This window comes from Alosa pseudoharengus, unplaced genomic scaffold (assembly GCF_046254945.1).
Source record: "Alosa pseudoharengus isolate Yale_2024_CS ecotype anadromous, Long Island Sound unplaced genomic scaffold, YU_APseudo_1.1 YU_APseudo_1.1_scf_1, whole genome shotgun sequence".
Classification (NCBI taxonomy): Eukaryota; Metazoa; Chordata; class Actinopteri; order Clupeiformes; family Clupeidae; genus Alosa; species Alosa pseudoharengus.
Genome location: NW_027468564.1, coordinates 41,981,899 through 42,001,898, shown reverse-complemented (window position 1 = coordinate 42,001,898; position 20,000 = coordinate 41,981,899). Strand labels below are relative to the sequence as shown.

The window sequence follows — 20,000 nt, the reverse complement described above, 5'->3', positions numbered from 1 at the left end:
TTTGTAGTGCGATTACAGGGATTTCATGTTATGGAATCACTTATCCTGTGAATAGCCTACGTCTCAAATGCTGTTTGAGTGAGTGAGTGAGTGAGTGAGTGAGTGAGTGTGTGTGTGTGTGTGTGTGTGTGTGTGTGTGTGTGTGTGTGTGTGTGTGTGTGTGTGTGCCTGTGCATGCATGTGAGTCAGGAGAGTTGGAGAGTCGTGAAGAATATAAGGCTTTGCTCTCAGACCAGCAGTTGGCTTTCGACCTCCCAGAAGTAAGGCCACTGCTGCCCTCTAGTGGAGAGCAGGTGCATCATCTCAAACCCAAAAACACCTCCGTGTTCTGACACAGCACGTCAGCATCAGTTACTGGCAAAAGACTTTGACAACCCACTTTATTTGCTATAGGTGACCTTTCAATGAAGATAGCAAAGCCACTAGGAGTGGGTGGTATTTTGACCTTCTTTAACTTTAAATGAGCTGTGCAGAATTCTGTAAGGTTCAGTTTGTTTTGACTTGCATAGTATTCAGTGCAGTGGCATATGTGGTGCGCGTGGTGTTACGTGTGTAAGACGTAAGCTACAGAGCTAGCTTGTTTGCATGCTAGCTTCAGTGGATATAGTGGACCACACACACAGCAATAGGTGTTGTTGACAAACACAAAACGGCTGTTTCTTCGCATTCTGTTGCTATCTATCTATCGTTTTATGTTTCTATCGGCATTTTGTCATAAAAAAAACCTCATACAGGACCTATCACTGGACTGGTTTAAAGAGTGGAGAGTGTTTTTTAATGTAATTTATTTATTTTTATTTATGTAGATGATGTAGTAGTAGATGCTAACACATGCAGATGAAAGAGGAAAATAAATTACTAAGGCATTAGACAGCTCTTTTATATATAAATCAGGTGGCATCCAAATCTGTTCCATCCAGAATGATCTAATCACATATTATTTCCTTTGGTATACATTTCTTTTATTTCTTTGTTGTTTTCTTTGGCGATCATGGACCTTCCTTTTGGTCATTTTTGGCCAAAACAGATTTTGAGTCGTGACTTTTTGTATTCTTGTGGTGTCTCATGGTAATCTTAACCTCCCTACCTCCCCATCCCCTTCACAAATATTTCACTCATCGTTTAGATGCATGAACTGACGTACCCTTAGGAAAAATGCCTGCATCTCTGAATATTTATCCTATTGTGATCTCCCTTACAGAGGAATAAATCTTGAGTCGTTTTCAACAGATCATATGGGTGCATGGTGAGAGAGAGAGAGGTTGAGAGAATTGTTGAAGATATCGATAGCTGTTGGGACTAAAGATGAATTCTGCCCCTTGAAATAGCCAATGTGATGACAAACATCTTTAAATATTTAGCCTGTTGTGACCCAGTTTTCTTTCTTTTTTTTCTCTAAATTAATCACTGACGTTTTATAATGTACTTTTGGGGTTGAATGTATCTTTCATGGTTAAGGCCAATTTGTAGTCCAGTGGACAAATGTTTTTTGACAACAAGACAATCAATTTGGAGGACCCCAGAAGCTGCTCTCATTTTTGGTCTCAGAATTTGAAAGCATCTTTATATCTGGCCTTTCGAGCTACCGTGCTAGCAGACTAACAGCAGGCCAACAACAAAGCCTTAAAGAGGCATTAAAGTGTCTACTCTATGCCCATTCCTATTCCTTCCTGTTTTTAGTTAGCCAGCAAGCTGGGGAATTTGATATGTGTTTTATGTACTGCTCGTAAGTTGTAATTAAATACGGACCACATACAATCCACATTGAACCCACAGTACAATCCACATGTTGAATGACACTTGTCTCTGTGACTATCAGTTGGCCTGTAGTTTGATGATATACTGGTTTGTCTGAAACGTGTGTGAAAGAGTGTGTGTGTGTGTTGACAAAGTGAAGAGATGTGAAGACCAACGACCAAATCGTATAAGCTAGCGGTGGATTTGGAGAAGAGCCGTAACTGGTGGGTTAGCTGGTGGATTGGTTAGCATGGATGTTATCTCACTCTTCTATTTCCCCCTCCCTCACCTACCCCCCAACCTCACCTCACCCCACCCCACCCCGTAATTACCCCTTCCTCCACCCTCTCCCCAACCACCCCCACCCCCGATCCCCCTCGACTTCCGAAGGAGTGAGGACGATGACGGTGACGAGTCTTCTGCGGCCCACGGCACGCGGCAGCCTCACGATAACCTGTACCGCGTGCACATGCCCAGCCTGTACAGCTGCGGCAGCAGCACGTACGGTAGCGAGGCTAGCCTCCCGGCCGCGGCTCACACCGTCAGCAACGCGCCCGTAACCGAGTACATGTGAGTGTAGCGCAACGCTAACGCTATGTGTATATATCTACAATGCTGCATGACTGGTGAAGGATTAGTGGATTTATGCTAGCCTAAAGCACCCCCAATGCCCCCGTAAGGCACCAAGAGTATGCTAGGCATTGATAAAACACGCCTAAGTTTAGCTAATGCTATTTAGCAGTACTGCATGGTCAAACATAGACATTTAGATGAATCAACCTGCTGTTAGGCAATAAGTGTGAAGCTTAAAAACATGGGTTTAGCTAACATTGGTGCTAACCACTTACCATGCATGGAGTGAGAATATCACAGTGCACCATTAACAGTAAATGCTAGGCTATTCACACATGGCATTAGCATGAGCTAACAGCTAGTACTGCATGGATATTTTTATTGTTACATATCATTACACTTCTAAGTCATGTTATTTTTTAACAGTGCTCGTTACAAATGTTATTATTAAAATCATGAATCTAATACTGATCATATACTACACTTAATATACTTCTTTGATAGCCAGAATAGTCCCAGATCCATTTAGTAGTAAACAGTTAGCTCCTTTTACTGTATACAAATACTTGTGTTACACAGTATTTATAATACATGTAAATCCAGACTTATGAAGAAAATACACTACATATGATGAGTCCATCTCTCTAAGATATGTAGCTCTAACCTCCTTCACACAGGACATTAACTTGGCTACTGATGTACATTAATAACCAAATAATCCTCATCATACAAATCTAGCACACATTGATGAGCAATTGCTAGTGTTAAGTGGACCTTTTTAAACACACTTAACAGTGGTAGAGTAATGCATTAGACCATCCCACGAGCATAATCTCCATTGCATGATCAAGCTGTCAATCATTTCATGAAGGTAGTCAAGATGTAGTCGACCCTTGTTTTTAATCAGAGTCCGGTTCTGAGAGGAGTGAACCAATCAGGAAACTCCATGTCATAGTCACTGACAAATAGGGGTTTACTACCCTTTTCTCAACATTAAAAATAACTTCCACATAACCCTTCAACTTACTTTCACACAATCCTTCAACACATACTTTCGCATAACCATTCAACTGTTCAACATATAATTAAAAAATATATAACTCACATATGGTAGGCCTATATATATTAACATATACCATAAAAAAGCCTAAACAGGAAATTAGGGCAATCTAGAGTGAGGAAATTAGGTGAACAACATGCACCATTCCCCTACTATGTGGGTTACCAGCTGTTTTGGGAGGGTAGAGTCCCCCCCCTGCCCTCCCCTCGAGTCGACCCGGCGAGGCGGGAGCCAGTGTAACCACCGTCTCTCATTTGTGACGCAGGAGCCAGAATGCTAACTTTCAGAACCCCCGCTGCGAGAACACTCCTCTGATTGGCAGGGAGTCCCCTCCGCCCTCTGTAAGTGCACACTTCGCTCACTTCCTGTTGTTGAGTGGACACAACACACACACACGCTATGCACACACACACACACACACACATGCTCGCACTACACATTCACACAAACACTACACTACTCATCGCAACCCTCCGTGAAGTGAGCTCTACACTGTTTTGAGTGGACACACACACACCCATCCCTAGTGAAGCACACACTCCATTCACCTTTAGGGAACATGGCTACAGGTAAATTGTGTATTCCTGCTTCCCGGTTTATGGGTACATTGTGTGTAGGAACGTTATTGCGTTATTTGGACATTATGGTACTGTGGGTACATTTTATGGTGTATTCTTGCTTTGTGGTTACATTTTAAAAATTATCATTTTATAATTATGATTTATTTAATTTTATTATTGCCTATAATACATTACTTTCTACATAAATCCATCTAAATATAGAACCTTATTTTAAGGGTATGTTTTTACATTATTTTACTACAACTGTTTGACATTTTCACCCACCAAACCCAATAGAATTCTAGAAACCTATAAACTCTTGACACATAACTCGTCCTCAAATACACCACCCATCACACGCAATTCTTGCCATTTGACACAGTGAGTTACCACTTCACAGAGGGTACCCCCCCATCTAGGGTCATTTTGGCAGCCTGGACATTCATACACACAGGACCTTATCTATAAGAGAGGGCTGTTGACGGAGGACACAGCTCTTCTCCGCTATTGGTCTAAGAAGTAGTCAATCACTGCCCGAGCCAATCACAGCTCTCTGTCGTCAACACTTCCTGTGAGCGACCGGAGAGGTGGCTGATGGGAAAATGCATGAAGACTGCATGAAGCCACCCCGCCACCCACCCAAGGAACATTTTTGGGGGACATTTCACCTTTTAGCGGGCGTCTTGTCATGTCGCGCACGAATCCCTCTTTCCTCTTTTCCGTTGTTTCAGTTCTATTTCTCAGTCCCTTCTTCATCCTACTCCCCTGCCCCCCCGAGTACCCTCCCCAACAGCTGCCATTATAATATCCTTTTTCTTTTTTAATGGGGGGGTTTTAGCATGCAAAGGGGAATTCTTCACACCTTAATTTTGCAACGTCCCAAGGACTTGAAGGGATAAGAGGAGGCATCTCTCTGGTTGGTTTGTTTTTTATTTGCTGTGCGCATGTGTATATGATAACCCCCATCTCTGCAGTGCTAAAGCACAAAAGCGAAAGAAAAAAAAATCATACACAGTTTTCTCTTGAGCGAGTGACAGAATGCAAGAGAGACCATTGTTCACATCAGACTGTATGGGGCCTTGATTCCGTGGTTATGGTAGACTCTGTTTTTTTGTTTTGTTTGTGCCTCTCTGCGGAATTCGGCTTCTTCTCCAAGACCGAACGATTCCATGGGATGATGTGCACTGCACCTCTTGTTCGTAGCTATGGCAACAAATTTGCAATTTCTTCCCTCCTCCTCCTCCTCCCAACATCACCCCCCTACCCCTCCAGCATGTTTGTCTTTACTGTTCTGTGAACCCAGCCCCTGTCGCTGCCCCCCCTTCCCATCCACCCCACATGCCCCCACTTTGGTACAGCCCATGGTGTGAAGCAAACCCCCCCCAGTCCTTATTCATGTAGTCTAGTCCTGCAATGTAACTGTGTGCTTCCTGCTTCTAAGAGGCATTTTGCTTTACACCCCCCGTGGCTTCGTTTGTCATTCTTCCTGGAGGCTGTTATGAGTTGTATATGTGTGTGGAGTTTTTTTCTCTTTTTTTTCTTTCTTAAATTCACCCCAGGAACTAAAACCATGTTTGACCTCATGCTGTGCTTCAGCCGCAATCACTTCCAGGTCATTTTGATAACTGATTCCCCTGCTTCATAATATTATGCCTCTGTAACATCACCCGCCCCTCAGCTTTCCTTGTTGGCCTTTGCAAGGCCCCCCTAAGCTAATTCTTTTTTAACAACATCAGGCTGTCCAAATGACTCATCGACTGTTGTTTGTATGTGTGTTTGTGGTGTTTGTCATGTGTTGTATGTATATGTTGTTTGTGAACTCTTTTCCCCTTACCCTCATAGCCTTAAAAGTACCTGTTTGTTTGCATATTTGCACACATTCACATGCACACACACACACAAATGCATGCTTATAGACTTGAGAGGTCCATTAAGAGCAAGGATAGAACACAATTTGAAGGTCACATTCATTTTACAGTTTGGAAATAAAAATAAACACAAATCATCTACTTTTGGTAGCTGGTTGAGCTCTCCTCTCCACATTATTCTAATCACCATAGCAACACGCAAAAACTGTAATCTGATCTACTTTAACAAAGCTTTAACCTCTGTAGCTGCTGATTTCTGGAACACATAGAAACAGCACCCTCTTATGGTGGCAAGAAAGTATGTCTACCTAGCTCAATACAAATCAAAAATCCTCTTTTTCACTCTTCCTGAACTCTGGAAAGTTTGGCTTTTGCCAGTATAGTGCATCTGTTGTTTAGCCTCTCTCCCTTTTTATTGTCTCTCTATCATACTCACCCCTTCTCTCTTTCTTTTTAACACCTGTTCTTCCCCCCTCACTCACTTTTTTCCCTCTCTGTCTCAATCTCTTCCATCTTCCAATCTCCTCCTCTTCCTTTTCTCTCTTCTGTCTCTTTCTCTTAACCCCTCTCCTTCTCAACCCATCTTTCATCTGTCTCTCTCAACCCATCCCCTCTAACTATCTCTTCTCTCCGTTCTTGTCTTCTATCTCTCTGTCTCTCTCTCCCTCCCTCCTCTCTCTCTCTCTCTCTCTTCCTCCCTCCATCCCTCTTCTCTCTCTCTCTCTCTCCGCAGTACACCTCAAGCATGAGGGCGAAGTACCTGGCCAACAGCCGTCCCGACCAGCAGCAGCAGCAACAACAACAACAACAACAGACCCCCGGTGGCCGAGCAGAGCAGCACCAGCACCCGAACCTCCGCGCCGACCCCCACCCCCGCGCCGACCCCCACCTCCGTGCCGACCCCCACCCCCACCTCCGCCCCGATTCCCACAGCCGTTCTGCCCCTAACAGTCGGCCCAACTCCGCCATCCACCGGCCACATTCCTCCATACACTAACACACTCTACCTGCCCCCCACAAGGGACCACGACGCAACTCAACTCAGCAACCCATCCACTGCTCTGGTATCTACTAGTCACCCCTGGGAATAGCCTCCGCCATCCAACGGCCACATTCCTCCATACACTAACACACGCTACCTGCTACCTACCACGACGCAACTCAACTCGACTCAACTCAGCAACCTAGCCACTACTCTGGCATCTACTGGTCATCCCTGGGAATAACCCTCCTCACCTCTCTCAATGTGTGAAAACCACAAGTCTGACATCGTTTGATCATCCCTGGGAAGAACCCCTTAATGCGCACCTGGGGACAACCCACAAAGTCCAATCCAATACTCTGGCATCCACTGGTCAGCCCTGGGGCACACACTCAGAGTTTAACCATCCCCATTTATCTTAAAGGAAACAATTTAAATGAGTCTGAGATCCATTAGCCATCTAAACAAGGTATGTCAATAGGCCAATTAAAATAGTCACAAAACAAACATTTTAATCAAACTCTGTAATCCATTAGTCATCCTGAAAAACAGACTGATTTTTGAACTTGAAATTTCAACTTGAAATACTCAAAAGTCATTCTCTCCAATTGATTGATAATCCTAAGAAAAACCAAAGTGTCTCTTTCCTATCCATTGGATATCCCAAAATACCCAAAGTAACCCTGCACAATCGATTGGTTATCTTGAACCCCCTAGTCCATGCAATTCATTTAATGAAAAAAAGATTGATACATGATAATACTTTATCATAGCAATCAAACCCTGCAATCCATGAATTCATGAAAAACCCTACTTCTATTTCCTTGTCCATCGGCTAAGCTATGTATTCTGCCGGTCATCGGTGACCTTTGTCCTTTAAATCATTTTAACACCTCAGCTACCTACAAATATTTATAAAGTTTTTAAAATACATCACAGCTGTATTTTACCCAAAGCATTGTTCTTCTACAGTCATCTCAGCTCAAGAGAGAGTGAGTGTTTAGAAAACAACACTCTCTTGTAATTTCACCACAGACACAACGTCACAACAAGGCTTTCAGGAGATTGCAGCCTGCAGATCGATACAAACAGAGATAAAATGTGATCATCCCCCCCCAACCCCCCCCCCCCCCCCGCCCCTCTGGCCTCTCCTAGCCCTCTAACCATCCCCCTGAAATCAAATTTCACCCTCTGTGATCGATTAAGCGACCTGTTGAACGCCACTAATTGCACACCTGCCCAGCAGCAGTCACAGCCACAGCTGGAAGACGACGTGGCACCACCATCTGGATCCAACACTGCCAATAGCCCACAGTCCTGGAAGACAAGCGAGCGAGCAAGCGAATCCATCTCAAACCGGGTCTTAAAAGCCTACAGGAATAAAAAAAAACATCAAACAAAAAAAAACCACTACCTCCACCCTCTACGATGAACACAACGACGGACCACTCGCTCAACCTGGATGTTTAAACAAGGCCACACACACACACACACACACACACACACACACACACACAGAGATACCATTTCCTCTTCAGCTACAGCCATAGACAATCTGAGCCATTCACTCTTTGTATATGTTCTGCTTTGTGTGCGTGTGTCTGAGAGAGGGAGGGAGTAGTGTATCTGGGACTGTACTAGCACAGGTCGCCCAGTTACTAGACTACAGTATGCACACACACACAGTAGAGCAGGATAACACATCGAGTAGTTTGTGTGTGTGTGTGTGTGTGTGTGTGTGTGTGTGTGTGTGTGTGTGTGTGTGTGTGTGTGAATCCATAGGGAACAGTATGCCACAGCACATTAATCTCAATACTAATGTATATACTAAGTGTTTTTGTAGGCGCATAATGGAGGATAGACTCCACTTGTTTTGGTGCACTGCCTATCTCTCCCTCCTCTCTCCCTCCTTCTCTCTCTCTCCCTCCCTCTATTTTTCTCCCATCCTTCTCTCTCTCTCTCTCCCTCCTCTCTCCATCCTTCTCTCTCTCTCTCTCCCTCCTTCTCTCTCTCTCTCTCCCTCCTCTCTCCCTCCTTCTCTCTCTCTCTCTCCCTCCTCTCTCCATCCTTCTCTCTCACTCCCTCTCCCTCCCCTTTCTCCCCTCCTCCTCTAAGTCTTGTGTCTATGTATAGAGACTATATGAACGGTCTAAGGACATTCTTCTTCATTTTAAGGACATCAGTCTTGTTATCAAAGCCTTGGCAGATGACTAGAGCGGTGTGCCAATCTGTGGTGGTACATGTTTTGTTTTGAAATTGTTATTTTAGGGGGGGGGGGCATACCTAAATATTTAATGTGTGTGTGTGTGTGTGTGTGTGTGTGTGTGTGTGTGTGTGTGTGTGTGTGTGTGTGCAGTAACTGCATTATGCACGGTGGAAATGCTCTACTCTGATTTGCAATGGGTATTGCTAATTGCTGTTTTTGTTCTGAGCACATACATACGTGAGCTGAATCACACACACACACACATAACACACACAAACACATGTAACATTTTTCCCTGAAGCTGAAGTATGTTGTACCATCCAGGATTATTGGCACCTCTGCTAAAGTTGACTAAAAACCAGTCTTTAGCAGAGGTGCCAATAATTCTGGAGGGTACTGTACATACGTGAGCTGAATCACACACACACACACACACACACACAAACACACACACACATGTAAAATCTTTCCCTGAAGCTGAAGTATATTGGCCCGTCATTTGGCATCATAAAAGACAACGAGGGGAAAAAATGGACATGGAGGGAAGAACACTTTATCTTAATTCAGTGTTTTGTTATTTTATCTCGTTTTGTATTCCGAGAGACAGCGGAATGGAGGTTCAGAAGGAGCAGTAGTGAGCGTTGCGTTGGATTGCCTCCCAGACTGGAATCTGAAGGAGATGCCGTGAACAGGGGGGATGTGATCGAATGAAGGAGTAGAAATTGAACCACACGTACTGTACATCCCCCATTCTTTTCTTTCTCAAGCCTTTCACCTGGAATGCTGTCTCCCCCCCCCCCCCCTCACACACCATTTTCTAGGACTAGCTGAACATAAAGACTAACTCAAAAGCGGTTAAGAGGGAATCATACAAAAAAAAAAAAAAAAAAAAACTCTGACCGTGATGAGAAAAAAAAAAACTAACAAATGTTTTTCGGGTTTTTTTCTTCTTTCTCTTCTGCCTCTTCTTCAGCTCAAAAAGCACAAACTGTTTGACCTGGCTACTGAAGGGAAGAGAGACAACAAAACAAAAGGAAGAGAACAATGGTGGTTGTCGTTGGAGATATGACGGGTAGGGGGATGAAGCCAGGTGTTGGACTGTGTAAAGATTTGAAGGAAGAGAAGGGATTGAATCTGCATCTTTTTTCTGTTGCTCGTTCGGTGTTGCTCTCTCTCTCTCTCACAGTATGAACAGGTAGTGGTCGCAGCACTTGGGTAATGCTCACAAATAGAAAGGGGCTCTGCATATCTTCACATGCAGATACACACACACACAGATGTACACACACACATACATACATACATACATACATACAGACAGACAGGTTCAAAAAAGCAAGGATGTATACACACAGTATTATATGCATATACAGAGTTGCTAACACACACACACACACAATTGTATATGAATACACATACGGACTTCAACACACTAACATCAACACTGCACCTTGTTTAAGTAACACTGCATTTTCACTCTAATCCTTACAATGCAAAACACCACACACACACAACGCCTCCATTACAACTCTAAACTGCCCCAAAAATCTTGATTAAAAAAGAAACATGGAAAAAAAATACACACACTCGTAACTCTTGTGGCTCTATCATTTCACTGTAATGCTCTAGTGATGATCTGTCAAAAATAGAATCTGCTGTATTGAATTTCAAAGGTGCTTATGATATTTTTTCCCTTAAAAACAAAAAGAAGAGTGAGCACTGTAATGATTTTAATGTCATTCGTTCGTTACCAAGTGTAAGACCACTAACAGTGAGAGTCTGACAATCTTTGCTTCGTAATACTACCGTATGTCCAACGTATTAACAGGTGTTGCACGATGGTGATCATAAAATAATTACATGGTTTTAAAAAAAAATGAGAATTGCCTTTTCGTAATGTTTTCTACACGGTTAAATTTTTTCGTAATACCTTACACATTTTCTCTCTCTCTTTCTCTCTCTCTTTCTTTCTCTTTCTTCTTTGTCTCTGTAGATTTTTTAATTGTATAGAACCGTGACGCCTGCGCCGGCGTGGATCTTAATTGTGAATAAGAACTATCACCCATCAGCTGTTTTGATAACAGTCATGTAGATTTTTTATGACATTTTTTTGTTTAATGTTTGTTTTTTCATCGATTTGTGATTACTAAACTATTGTACATGTCAAAAAATTAAGTAATGATGACCTAACTGAGCCTGAATTCAATGTTTTAAAATGGATTAAAGTTTTAACTGACAAAGATTTGTGTGATTGAAGTCACTTTGAAACATAGAATAACCCAGTAACTGGAAAATAAGACAGAATAGCACATTTCGCCTTTGTGATGTTAATATTGTTAATTTATTCTGACTATCATGAGGCTCCATGATTTTGTTAACATCTGAACACACAAAACAAATTTTGATCATTTCCATAACAATTTGGGTATTTTATTTAACTTTAGAACACCCCAACTGTATTCCTGGTCAGAAATGACCAGCCATTAAAAATGAATGGATCAGAAAATGGTTAGTGTATAAAATTGAGTCCTGGGGCCTCATTTATAAAGCGTTCTTACGCACAGATTTGATCTTAGAGCGTGCGTACGCTCAAATCCATGTCAACGCTCAGATTTATAAAAATCGTCTTTGACGTGGAAAAGTGCTTATCTCCACGTCAGGTTCAAACTTGACGTACGACCATTTCCTTGTGGTAATGCCGCGGGGTACTGCAAGTAAATCTGAGGTCTAAGTGCGATGCATTTTCAAAATTCCAAGACCAACGATCTCATGTCTTTCTTTGCCATATGCATGATCAATATCAGAAGATTTTTAAAGACGTTTTTGGACGCAGCTTAATTTTTCATGGTTTGGCATAAAACCAGGGACGTGCACAGGGGGGTTGCAGGTTGCCCGGGCATCTGCCCATATGCCCTTCTTGACTCATGTTGCCCTTCCAATGGGGAAAATAAATAAATAAATCGTACAATGGATGCAGAATTTCACGTAGGCCTAGATAAAAAAAAAATCACAAATCCTCATTCACTTCACCTGAGCTGAGCCTGCATAAGCGGCCCTAGAAGGAGATTGTCGCGGTTGTCATATGAGACGACTCAACGTTGTCGGAAAAGGTGAGTTTGTGATGTATAACAAACGAACGATCATCGTCATCAAGTTTTATGAAATGAATTAAAATCTTCATAAATCCAGGCTGAGTTTGCCACGTTTAGCCTAAATAATCAGACAGATAGCTTGCAGAGAAGCAGCCCGTTATCACATAGCCTATAGGTTACTATTTTTTTGGTAGGCATTAGACAAACTAAGCTACATGTCTGCTGATAGTTAATTTCTCACATTTCGTTTTAGCAAGAAGAATGAATGATGGAAGTAATGCATCACATTCATTATTTTATTCAAAATGGTTAAATGCCTAAATCCTATCACTAGTATTTTGGGTATTGTTTGAAGCCAAGATGCCCACTGAAAAGAGTCAGATTCAGGAGAGGAGGGAGAGACAATTCAGGGAGGCAGCAATCACTGCAGGGTTGGCTGCTAAAAAGCCAACCAGCAGGTGAGACAGAGACTTTGCACTGTGATAAAGATGACATGACATTGTGTAGACGAATTGATTAATTAATCAGACTCGTATTTTAGCCTACTAATGGCAATGTTTCATAATTACATTACATTTAAGGTGAGGAGCAGTCACAAACCTCCAGACTGAGGAAAATGTGGACCAGGAGGAGGCACAGGACAGGAAGGCCTAAGTGATGATCACCAAATATGAGATGAGAGGACCATGCTAGAAAGTACAGGATTAAAGAGCTGCATGCTAAATAATTGTAATCTAAAAAAACATAGGCTATTTTAGAGGTCATTTCAAAGATCTTGCCTGAGCAGAACATAAATACCACTAAGGGCATTACAATAATGATAAGTTAAGGTGATTAAGTGCTGTATTTCAGTGTTTTACTTCTTTGTGTATATATTTTAAAAAAGACACTGTTATTCTCAGTCCTGCATATAGCCTGTGAGGTTTTTTCTTTTTTTTTTGGGGGGGGGGGGGTGCCCTTTTTTCAGGTCAGAGCAACCTATGAACTATGAAAAAGCAAACAGGTGCGCGCTCTGCACCTCTTTACGCAACTCCGACGCAACACTAAATATGAAGATGCCCTGCTTTCAGAGGATAACTTCCGTCCCTTGGTTGTGTAGGCTATATATGATATAAAATATATATAGCCTACATTGTATAGCTTACATTCAAATATTACCTTTCTGTTACGGAGCTGGGAATATGCCTATGAGCGCAAATTAGGATGTAGTGGAGGCTAAACGCAAGTAAACGCAGTTTATCCACCTCTGCAATTTCAGAAATAGAGTTTAGGCCTACCCACCTCTTAGTTTATCCAGCTCTCAAAAGAGTTTATTCACTTTTAACATTTAAAACTGTATTATACAATACTATCCTATATTCCCAATACTGTACATTAACCTCCACCATTATCAAACATGTTCTGAATGCCTTTTTTAAAAATCCGATACCGCATGGCGCAGTCCACCTCACCGAGATTGCAGAATTCATAGTTCACCCACCTCTTATTTTACCACTACATCCCTGGCACAAATGTACTTTTCCTCTCCTAAACGAGGGCAATTGGACATTTTATGGTCAATATTAGATTGGTGAGAACACCAAATATACTAGATCACCTGTAATAATGTTTCAATCATTCTATCGTAGGTCTTGGTGTTTTTTAGATATTATGAAATAAGTAAGCTATACTGTACGTTTTTTCACTTTCTTAAAGGTGCCATGTGTAATATCCGCCGAAAAATCAATTCATACTCCACATTCCATAAAAGATGGAGGCAGTATACCTCCAGAAAGTGAGTTGGTCTACCCTAGAGTAACAACCGAGAAACGTGTATTGCAGTTTGGCTGGCGGTTATGTTGCCCGCATACCAGCTCCCATGGCCGAAGCTGGTATTATGACACCTGTCGGGCTGTGGCTAGTAATTTAGCATGCTAATTCTGGTTGATATCTCTGCTGCACTATACCTTGCCATTTTTTTAATGACATCATCACCCTTATTTCTTCTCATTCTTTTGATGCATGTAGCTCATTTTTTGGATATTTTTACCTCAATTCTTACACATGGCACCTTTAAGTGGGCTATAGTTCTCATTAGCAGTTTTATGCCAAACCATGAAACATAAAGCTGCGTCCAAAAACGTCTTTAAAAATCTTCTGATATTGATCATGCATATGCAAAGAAAGACATGAGATCGTTGGTCTTGGAATTTTGAAAATGCATCGCACTTAGACCTCAGATTACTTGCAGTACCCCGGCATTACCACAAGGAAATGGTCGTACGTCAAGTTTGAACCTGACGTGGAGATAAGCACTTTTCCACGTCAAAGACGGTTTTTATAAATCTGAGCGTTGGCATGGATTTGAGCGTACGCACGGTCTAGGATCAAATCTGTGCGTAAGAACGCTTTATAAATGAGGCCCCAGGCACATACCTATTGATCAGATGGACTGTATGTGTGCTTCTGTACTTTAAAGCGCACACACAAACACACCCTCACTCCCCCTCTTTGCTTCTATGCCAGCCCCCTCTAGAACCTTTCCCCAATAGAATCTTCCCCTTTCTGACTTTCATGAGCTCAGGCCAATGAGGCCTGCAGGCCATAAATAACAAATGGAAGTTCAAAACTGGTAATATCTAATAGAGTTGATAGTTGAAAGTTGATACACATCACAATCACAACATTAGATGATAATATATGTGTTACTATGGATGTATAACACGTTTTAATGCAGTGGTCATTTTTGACTGGGAACACAAAACTATACACAACAGGAGGGTTAAATTGTTGTTACACTTTTAGATTCCCCTGACAACTGTTGCAATTTTAACACAAGAAGTCATACTGTCTACAGAAACCATTTCCATGTAGAAGCTATATTGTATAACTAATTACTAACTAATATGAACATCAGCCAATGGGATGGATGGTAAGCTATTGGTTACAGCAGAGAGTTTCATCCAAAATGATGGGAGCCAGATTTGTGATCGAAGAGGGGTAATGAGACGTCTCATAACTGCTCAAGCTCAGTAGTGTGGCCAGATGTCTTTTCCAGTGTTTATCAGTGACTTTGGTAACTCATTCGTCTGAACAAATTGCAAATGCAAATTTTAAAAATATGATGTTCAATTGACTTACATCACCTTCGGTGTTAAATCCCATCCGGTCAGAGTATGTGGTGATTAAACCAGTTTTGAGAACAAAGTGACTGTGGAATAGGAAGTTAGACACAGGTACACTGTAACTTTGAGAATGACTGTCCTGTTTACAATGACACAACAAGTTATTTTTATTATGATGGCACTTCCATGTTCAACACGCTGAACCTGTTTGAGTAAGTTATGAGGCTCTTACTAGTTACATATTGTGGTGTGCTGTCTGTGCTAATTGTTTTAATACATTTACTCAGTTTTGAAAACTGTAAAGGATTGTTTTTACTTAACTTATTTTGTCTGCATTAGATAGATAGATAGATAGATAGATAGATAGATAGATAGATAGATAGATAGATAGATAGATAGATAGATAGATACTTTATTGATCCCCAGGGGAAATTCAAGAAATTAAGTCATAATTAAGTAATTGACCAGACCTACCAAAAAATAAGGGATATTGAAGATCTAATGTTCTATTAAGGGTCGTTGTTCTGTAGGGTTTATGATATGCTGACTAATTGTGCATTTATAGGAGCTGCTTGTGTACCTGTGTGTGAAGCTGTGTTTTCTGTTGTAGGCTAGCCCTGGAAGCAAATGTAATTTGCTGCCGCTAGGGTGCGTCTAGATTTTTAGGCTAGTTGTAGGCCTCTCCAAGCCCAAATTACAGGCGACTAGACATCCCCCTCTTGTGGATGACAGTGTAACTACAAGTATTTAGCATCGTTTCGTGAGCATGTGAAATTGGGCAACCAAAGATGTTGAAATCATCTGTTTAAAGGTCACAGTTGTTTGTGACTAAATCTAAATTCACACTCTACAAAACACCAAGACCTTAAACGACCCGAAAATGCACTGATAGTCTATTTCCCCCTAAATTCAAATAATATAGAAAGGTAGTAAAATTGTAGGCAAATTCCTTCACATTAACATTATTTCCTTCTAAAAAATGAGTTATTGTAAGTCGTTGAAAGCTAGTCGGCTAATTTCAGTTGTGTGAATGTTCTTATATCCATAAACAATGTAGCAATTTACTTTACTTTCTTATTAAGAAATTGTAAAAGGCAAGCCTACCTAAAACAGTGAAACATATACCACTTCAGGCACTACAGTATATTGCTACTGTGCAATAGTGTAGTGCTTGTATAATTGTCTTTTGTTATATACATACTGAAAGTATTCCGTGTGTGAATATAAAAAAAAATGTAGAGACGTGTCCGACAAGCAGATGGGACTCGCGCGTGCTGGACAGATGGCGCCTTGTGAAAAGAGCAGTGTCACCACGCGAGGGTAAAACAAAAAGAGAAAAAAAGAGAATATTCACACCAAAAAAAAAAGAGAATATTCACATCAAACTTAACACCCTATGGATTTGACGACAATCCCTGAAAACACACGAGGATTTACCAACACTGAGCAGATCGACATCTGTGTGGCGGATTCTTGTAAATTAAATGTAGCCCAAGCCTGTGTATGTGAATGTAAACTAATTTGGTAGGTTATGGAGTGTTATTACACTGAACAGTCATCATCTGATCTGATTTGGAACAGTGCGGACACGGTCCATCAAATTTGCTTTTCAAATCTCCTCAAATTATCTTCTGATTTGGCGCGTGGCATTACACAAGGCTTGCCTATTGGTAGACTATTCATCTTACCTGAAAATTTTTCACTGGATGGACTTGAACCTTGAAATAACACTCAAAGACTGACCCCCCCCCCCCCCCCCTCTCTCTCTCTCGTTCATTCTACCTCTCATTCTTTCTCCAGTTCACCATAGCCTCCCTTGCTACGCATGCCTGTTCCAGCCGCGCATGAGGACTTGGATTTTTGGAGCGCTCGTTAAGCCTTAGAGCGACAATTACGCACGAGGAGGATTAGCAGTCAAACATCTGTGATCCACATTTTCTAAATTAATTGGTTTATTTTTTTTATTCGGCTGTGGTGTGAGGCGAGCGGCTTTGCGTAGTTGTCTATCATAAGCATGGGCAACCAGTTGAACTTCTTCAGCGCGGAGATTTGCGCGCAGGAAAACCACAGTCGCGGCAATTGTACAGAAGGAACGAGATGGCTGTAACGGGCGATGTGAAACTACCACGTTTTGTTATGGAATTGTATGCAGTTACATTTTCTTCTCATACTGATAAAAGAAGAGAGTAACTGGTTGAAGTTCGTGTTATTACCCATCGCGCTCCGTCGAGGCGCTTGAGGTATGATCTTATGGTTCATTTTACTGTTCAGTAATTCGACTATAGGCTACGATTAAGTTAGATTACATCTTTACATATTCAATGTATTCGAATATTCATGGAATAAAACAGTGGCTCTCCATGATACATTGTTTTACATTTGAAATGCAAAGTTCAGAAGATTTCTGTTAGAAGTAGAGGCTATGAATGAACTATGCAAGTGCATGTTGAAAAGAATATTGTATACGAAAGAAAACAAATGATACTAACTCAATACATTAAAAAATAATATCATTCATCTATGATCTAGTGAGGCGAAATACTTAACTGCGATTGCGTGCTTGAATGAATTTCCCCATCCCATGATGTGCTCCGTCAGCCCAAAAGGCGCGCGGCAAAATTAATGTTACTTCACCAGAACAGCAATTGAGTCAGCAGTCCCTGAAGGGAAGCTAAACATAACCCAGCAGTAGGCCTACGCTGACACGAACTTTTAAGTCTTGAAAATGAGTCATCGTGGGAGGTAGCCGTTTGGTTAATTCATGTAACGTCAAGCGTTTGTGCTCCACTCTAGTGCGGTGGAACGAACCGGTCTTGTTTTCCGAGTGCAGGACGCCCGTCTTCTAGACCTATGCGGTAGGCAAACCTCGCTCGAGAACGCATAAATAAGTGAGAGGACGCGGAAAGCATTTCGGTGTTTCATTTGGGGATGCCGCGACATCTGTCTGCTGTCTGCTTTTAGGAAAGCCATGGACAAAAGATCCCTGACTCTCTCTCTCTCTCTGTCTCTAAATATCTCAGGTGACATTTTGGACTAGCTCGGATTGACTCTGAAGGAGAGAAGATTGTGGGGGGTAGGGGGAACAAAATCTGAAAAAGCAGAAAGGTGACAGACATGGATTTTTTTTCCTGTGAATTCCTTGAAACAAGAACCACTTGAAGAAACAGCAATTTAAGGAGCCGCTGTGATGACCTTACAACAATGGGATCAGTAGACTTCACCTCAAGCTCATGGTGAAGGGGCACCACCCAGCAGCATGAATCTGACTCAGGATCAGCTACTGGCGGTGCTGGGCCACCTGAACGCTGTGCAACCCCCTATCAATATCAGCAACGACGACGACCGCTACAACCGCAACAACGAGGAGGCGGGACATCAGACGGACGACTTCAGCTTCCTCTTCCCGGAGGGAGGCGGAGCCGGCGCCCTTGAGTGGCAGCTGTTCCTGACCATCCACGAGCCGGGCACCATCGCGCTGACCGTGCTCTACTCGCTCTCCTTCCTGGTGGGCGTGGCGGGCAACGTGCTGTCCATCCGCGTGCTGTGCGGCCGCCGCGGCTCCGAGCGTCTGTCCAGCGTGAGCTCCACGCGCGTCCTCCTGGTCAACCTGGCGGTGTGCGACCTGGCTGTGGTGTGCGTGTGCATGCCGGTGACGCTGGCGAGCCGCATCTACGTGCCGTGGGTGTGGGGCGGCTTCCTGTGCCGCGCCGTGCCCTTCACGCAGGCCGTGTCCGTCGCCGCGTCCGTCCTGAGCCTGACGGTCATCAGCGTCAACCGCTACCTGAGCGTGCGCTGCCCGCTGCGCGCCCGCTCCCTCTTCACGCGCCGGCGGATCCTGGCGGCGGTGGCGGCCGTGTGGGCGGTGTCGGCGTCCATCTGCGCGCCGCTGGCCGTCATGATGCAGCTGGACGAGCTGCGTCTCCACGGGCTGCCCTCGGCGCTGCCCGTCTGCAGCGAGGCCTGGCCGCGCGCCCGCCTGCGCCAGGCCTACAACGTGCTGCTCTTCGCCGCCCTCTACTGCCTGCCCGTCTCCTTCAACCTGGCCGTCGGGTTCCTGACCGGACGCCGGCTCTGCGGCTACGACGACCCCCTCGTCCCCCACCCCTCCTCGTCATCCGCCGCCACCGCCTCCTCCTCAGGGCTCGGCCGCTTCTGTTTCTCGGAGCTGGACCCGCGATCGCGGGCCCTCCACGCCGCGCAGCTCCGGGGCCGGCGGCGGATCGCCCGGCTGGTCCTGGCGCTCGTGCTGCTCTTCGCCGCCTCCTGGCTGCCGCTCTACGTGGCTGACCTGTGGCTGGACTGCGGCGGCTTCGGCTTCGGCGGCGGCGGCGGCGGTGGGGAGGAGGGTGGCGGTCACCAGCCGCCCAGCTGGCTGCTCCAGGCGCGTCCCTTCGCCCAGTGGCTGGGCCTGACCAACTCCAGCCTCAACCCCATCTGCTACTGCCTGGTGGGCGACCTGCACCGCTCGGCGCGACAGCTGCGCGCGCGCTACCAGCAGCGCATCCTCACGCTCTTCGGCGCCGGAGGAGGAGGAGGAGGAGGAGGAGGTAGCGGAGCCACCTCCCAGAGCGCCCCGGTCGCCGTCTTCAGCACTGACCCCGCCGACGGTGGACCGTCTCCGGCCTCCGCGCTCGCCCTCGCGTCCCTGCCCAAGATCTTCAGCTTCGGCCGCGAGGAGACGCTGGACACCGGGGAGAAGGAGAGGCCAGAGGAGGAGGAGGAGGAGGAGGAGGAGGAGGAGGAAGAGGAGGAGGAGAGGAGGGGGTACGAGAAAATGACCGCCACCGGCGTGGAGAACTGCGGGGCTGACACAGCTGC

General features: G+C 44.0%; 2 protein-coding genes across 3 annotated transcripts in view; both read left to right on the top strand.

Annotated features, from left to right (window-relative positions):
• Window positions 1-7,846, top strand: part of ttyh3b (tweety family member 3b) — a 55,649-nt gene extending 47,803 nt beyond the window's left edge. Inside the window, exons 12-15 of one of the 2 annotated variants that reach the window (XM_076289838.1) lie at window positions 2,128-2,307; window positions 3,636-3,711; window positions 6,532-6,605; window positions 6,696-7,846. In XM_076289838.1, the coding sequence (XP_076145953.1) occupies window positions 2,128-2,307; window positions 3,636-3,711; window positions 6,532-6,605; window positions 6,696-6,795 (430 nt within the window). In that variant the 3' untranslated portion in view covers window positions 6,796-7,846. Of the gene's footprint in view, window positions 1-2,127; window positions 2,308-3,635; window positions 3,712-6,531; window positions 6,621-6,695 lie in introns of those variants that run through there. The other variant, XM_076289837.1, reaches the window with a different exon arrangement.
• A 10,592-nt stretch (window positions 7,847-18,438) lies between these two features.
• LOC143118982 (galanin receptor type 3) overlaps window positions 18,439-20,000 on the top strand; it is a 1,831-nt gene continuing 269 nt past the window's right edge. Inside the window, exons 1-2 of the mRNA XM_076280171.1 lie at window positions 18,439-19,675; window positions 19,790-19,886. Coding sequence (XP_076136286.1) covers window positions 18,439-19,675; window positions 19,790-19,886 — 1,334 coding nt within the window. The remainder of the gene's footprint in view (window positions 19,676-19,789; window positions 19,887-20,000) is intronic.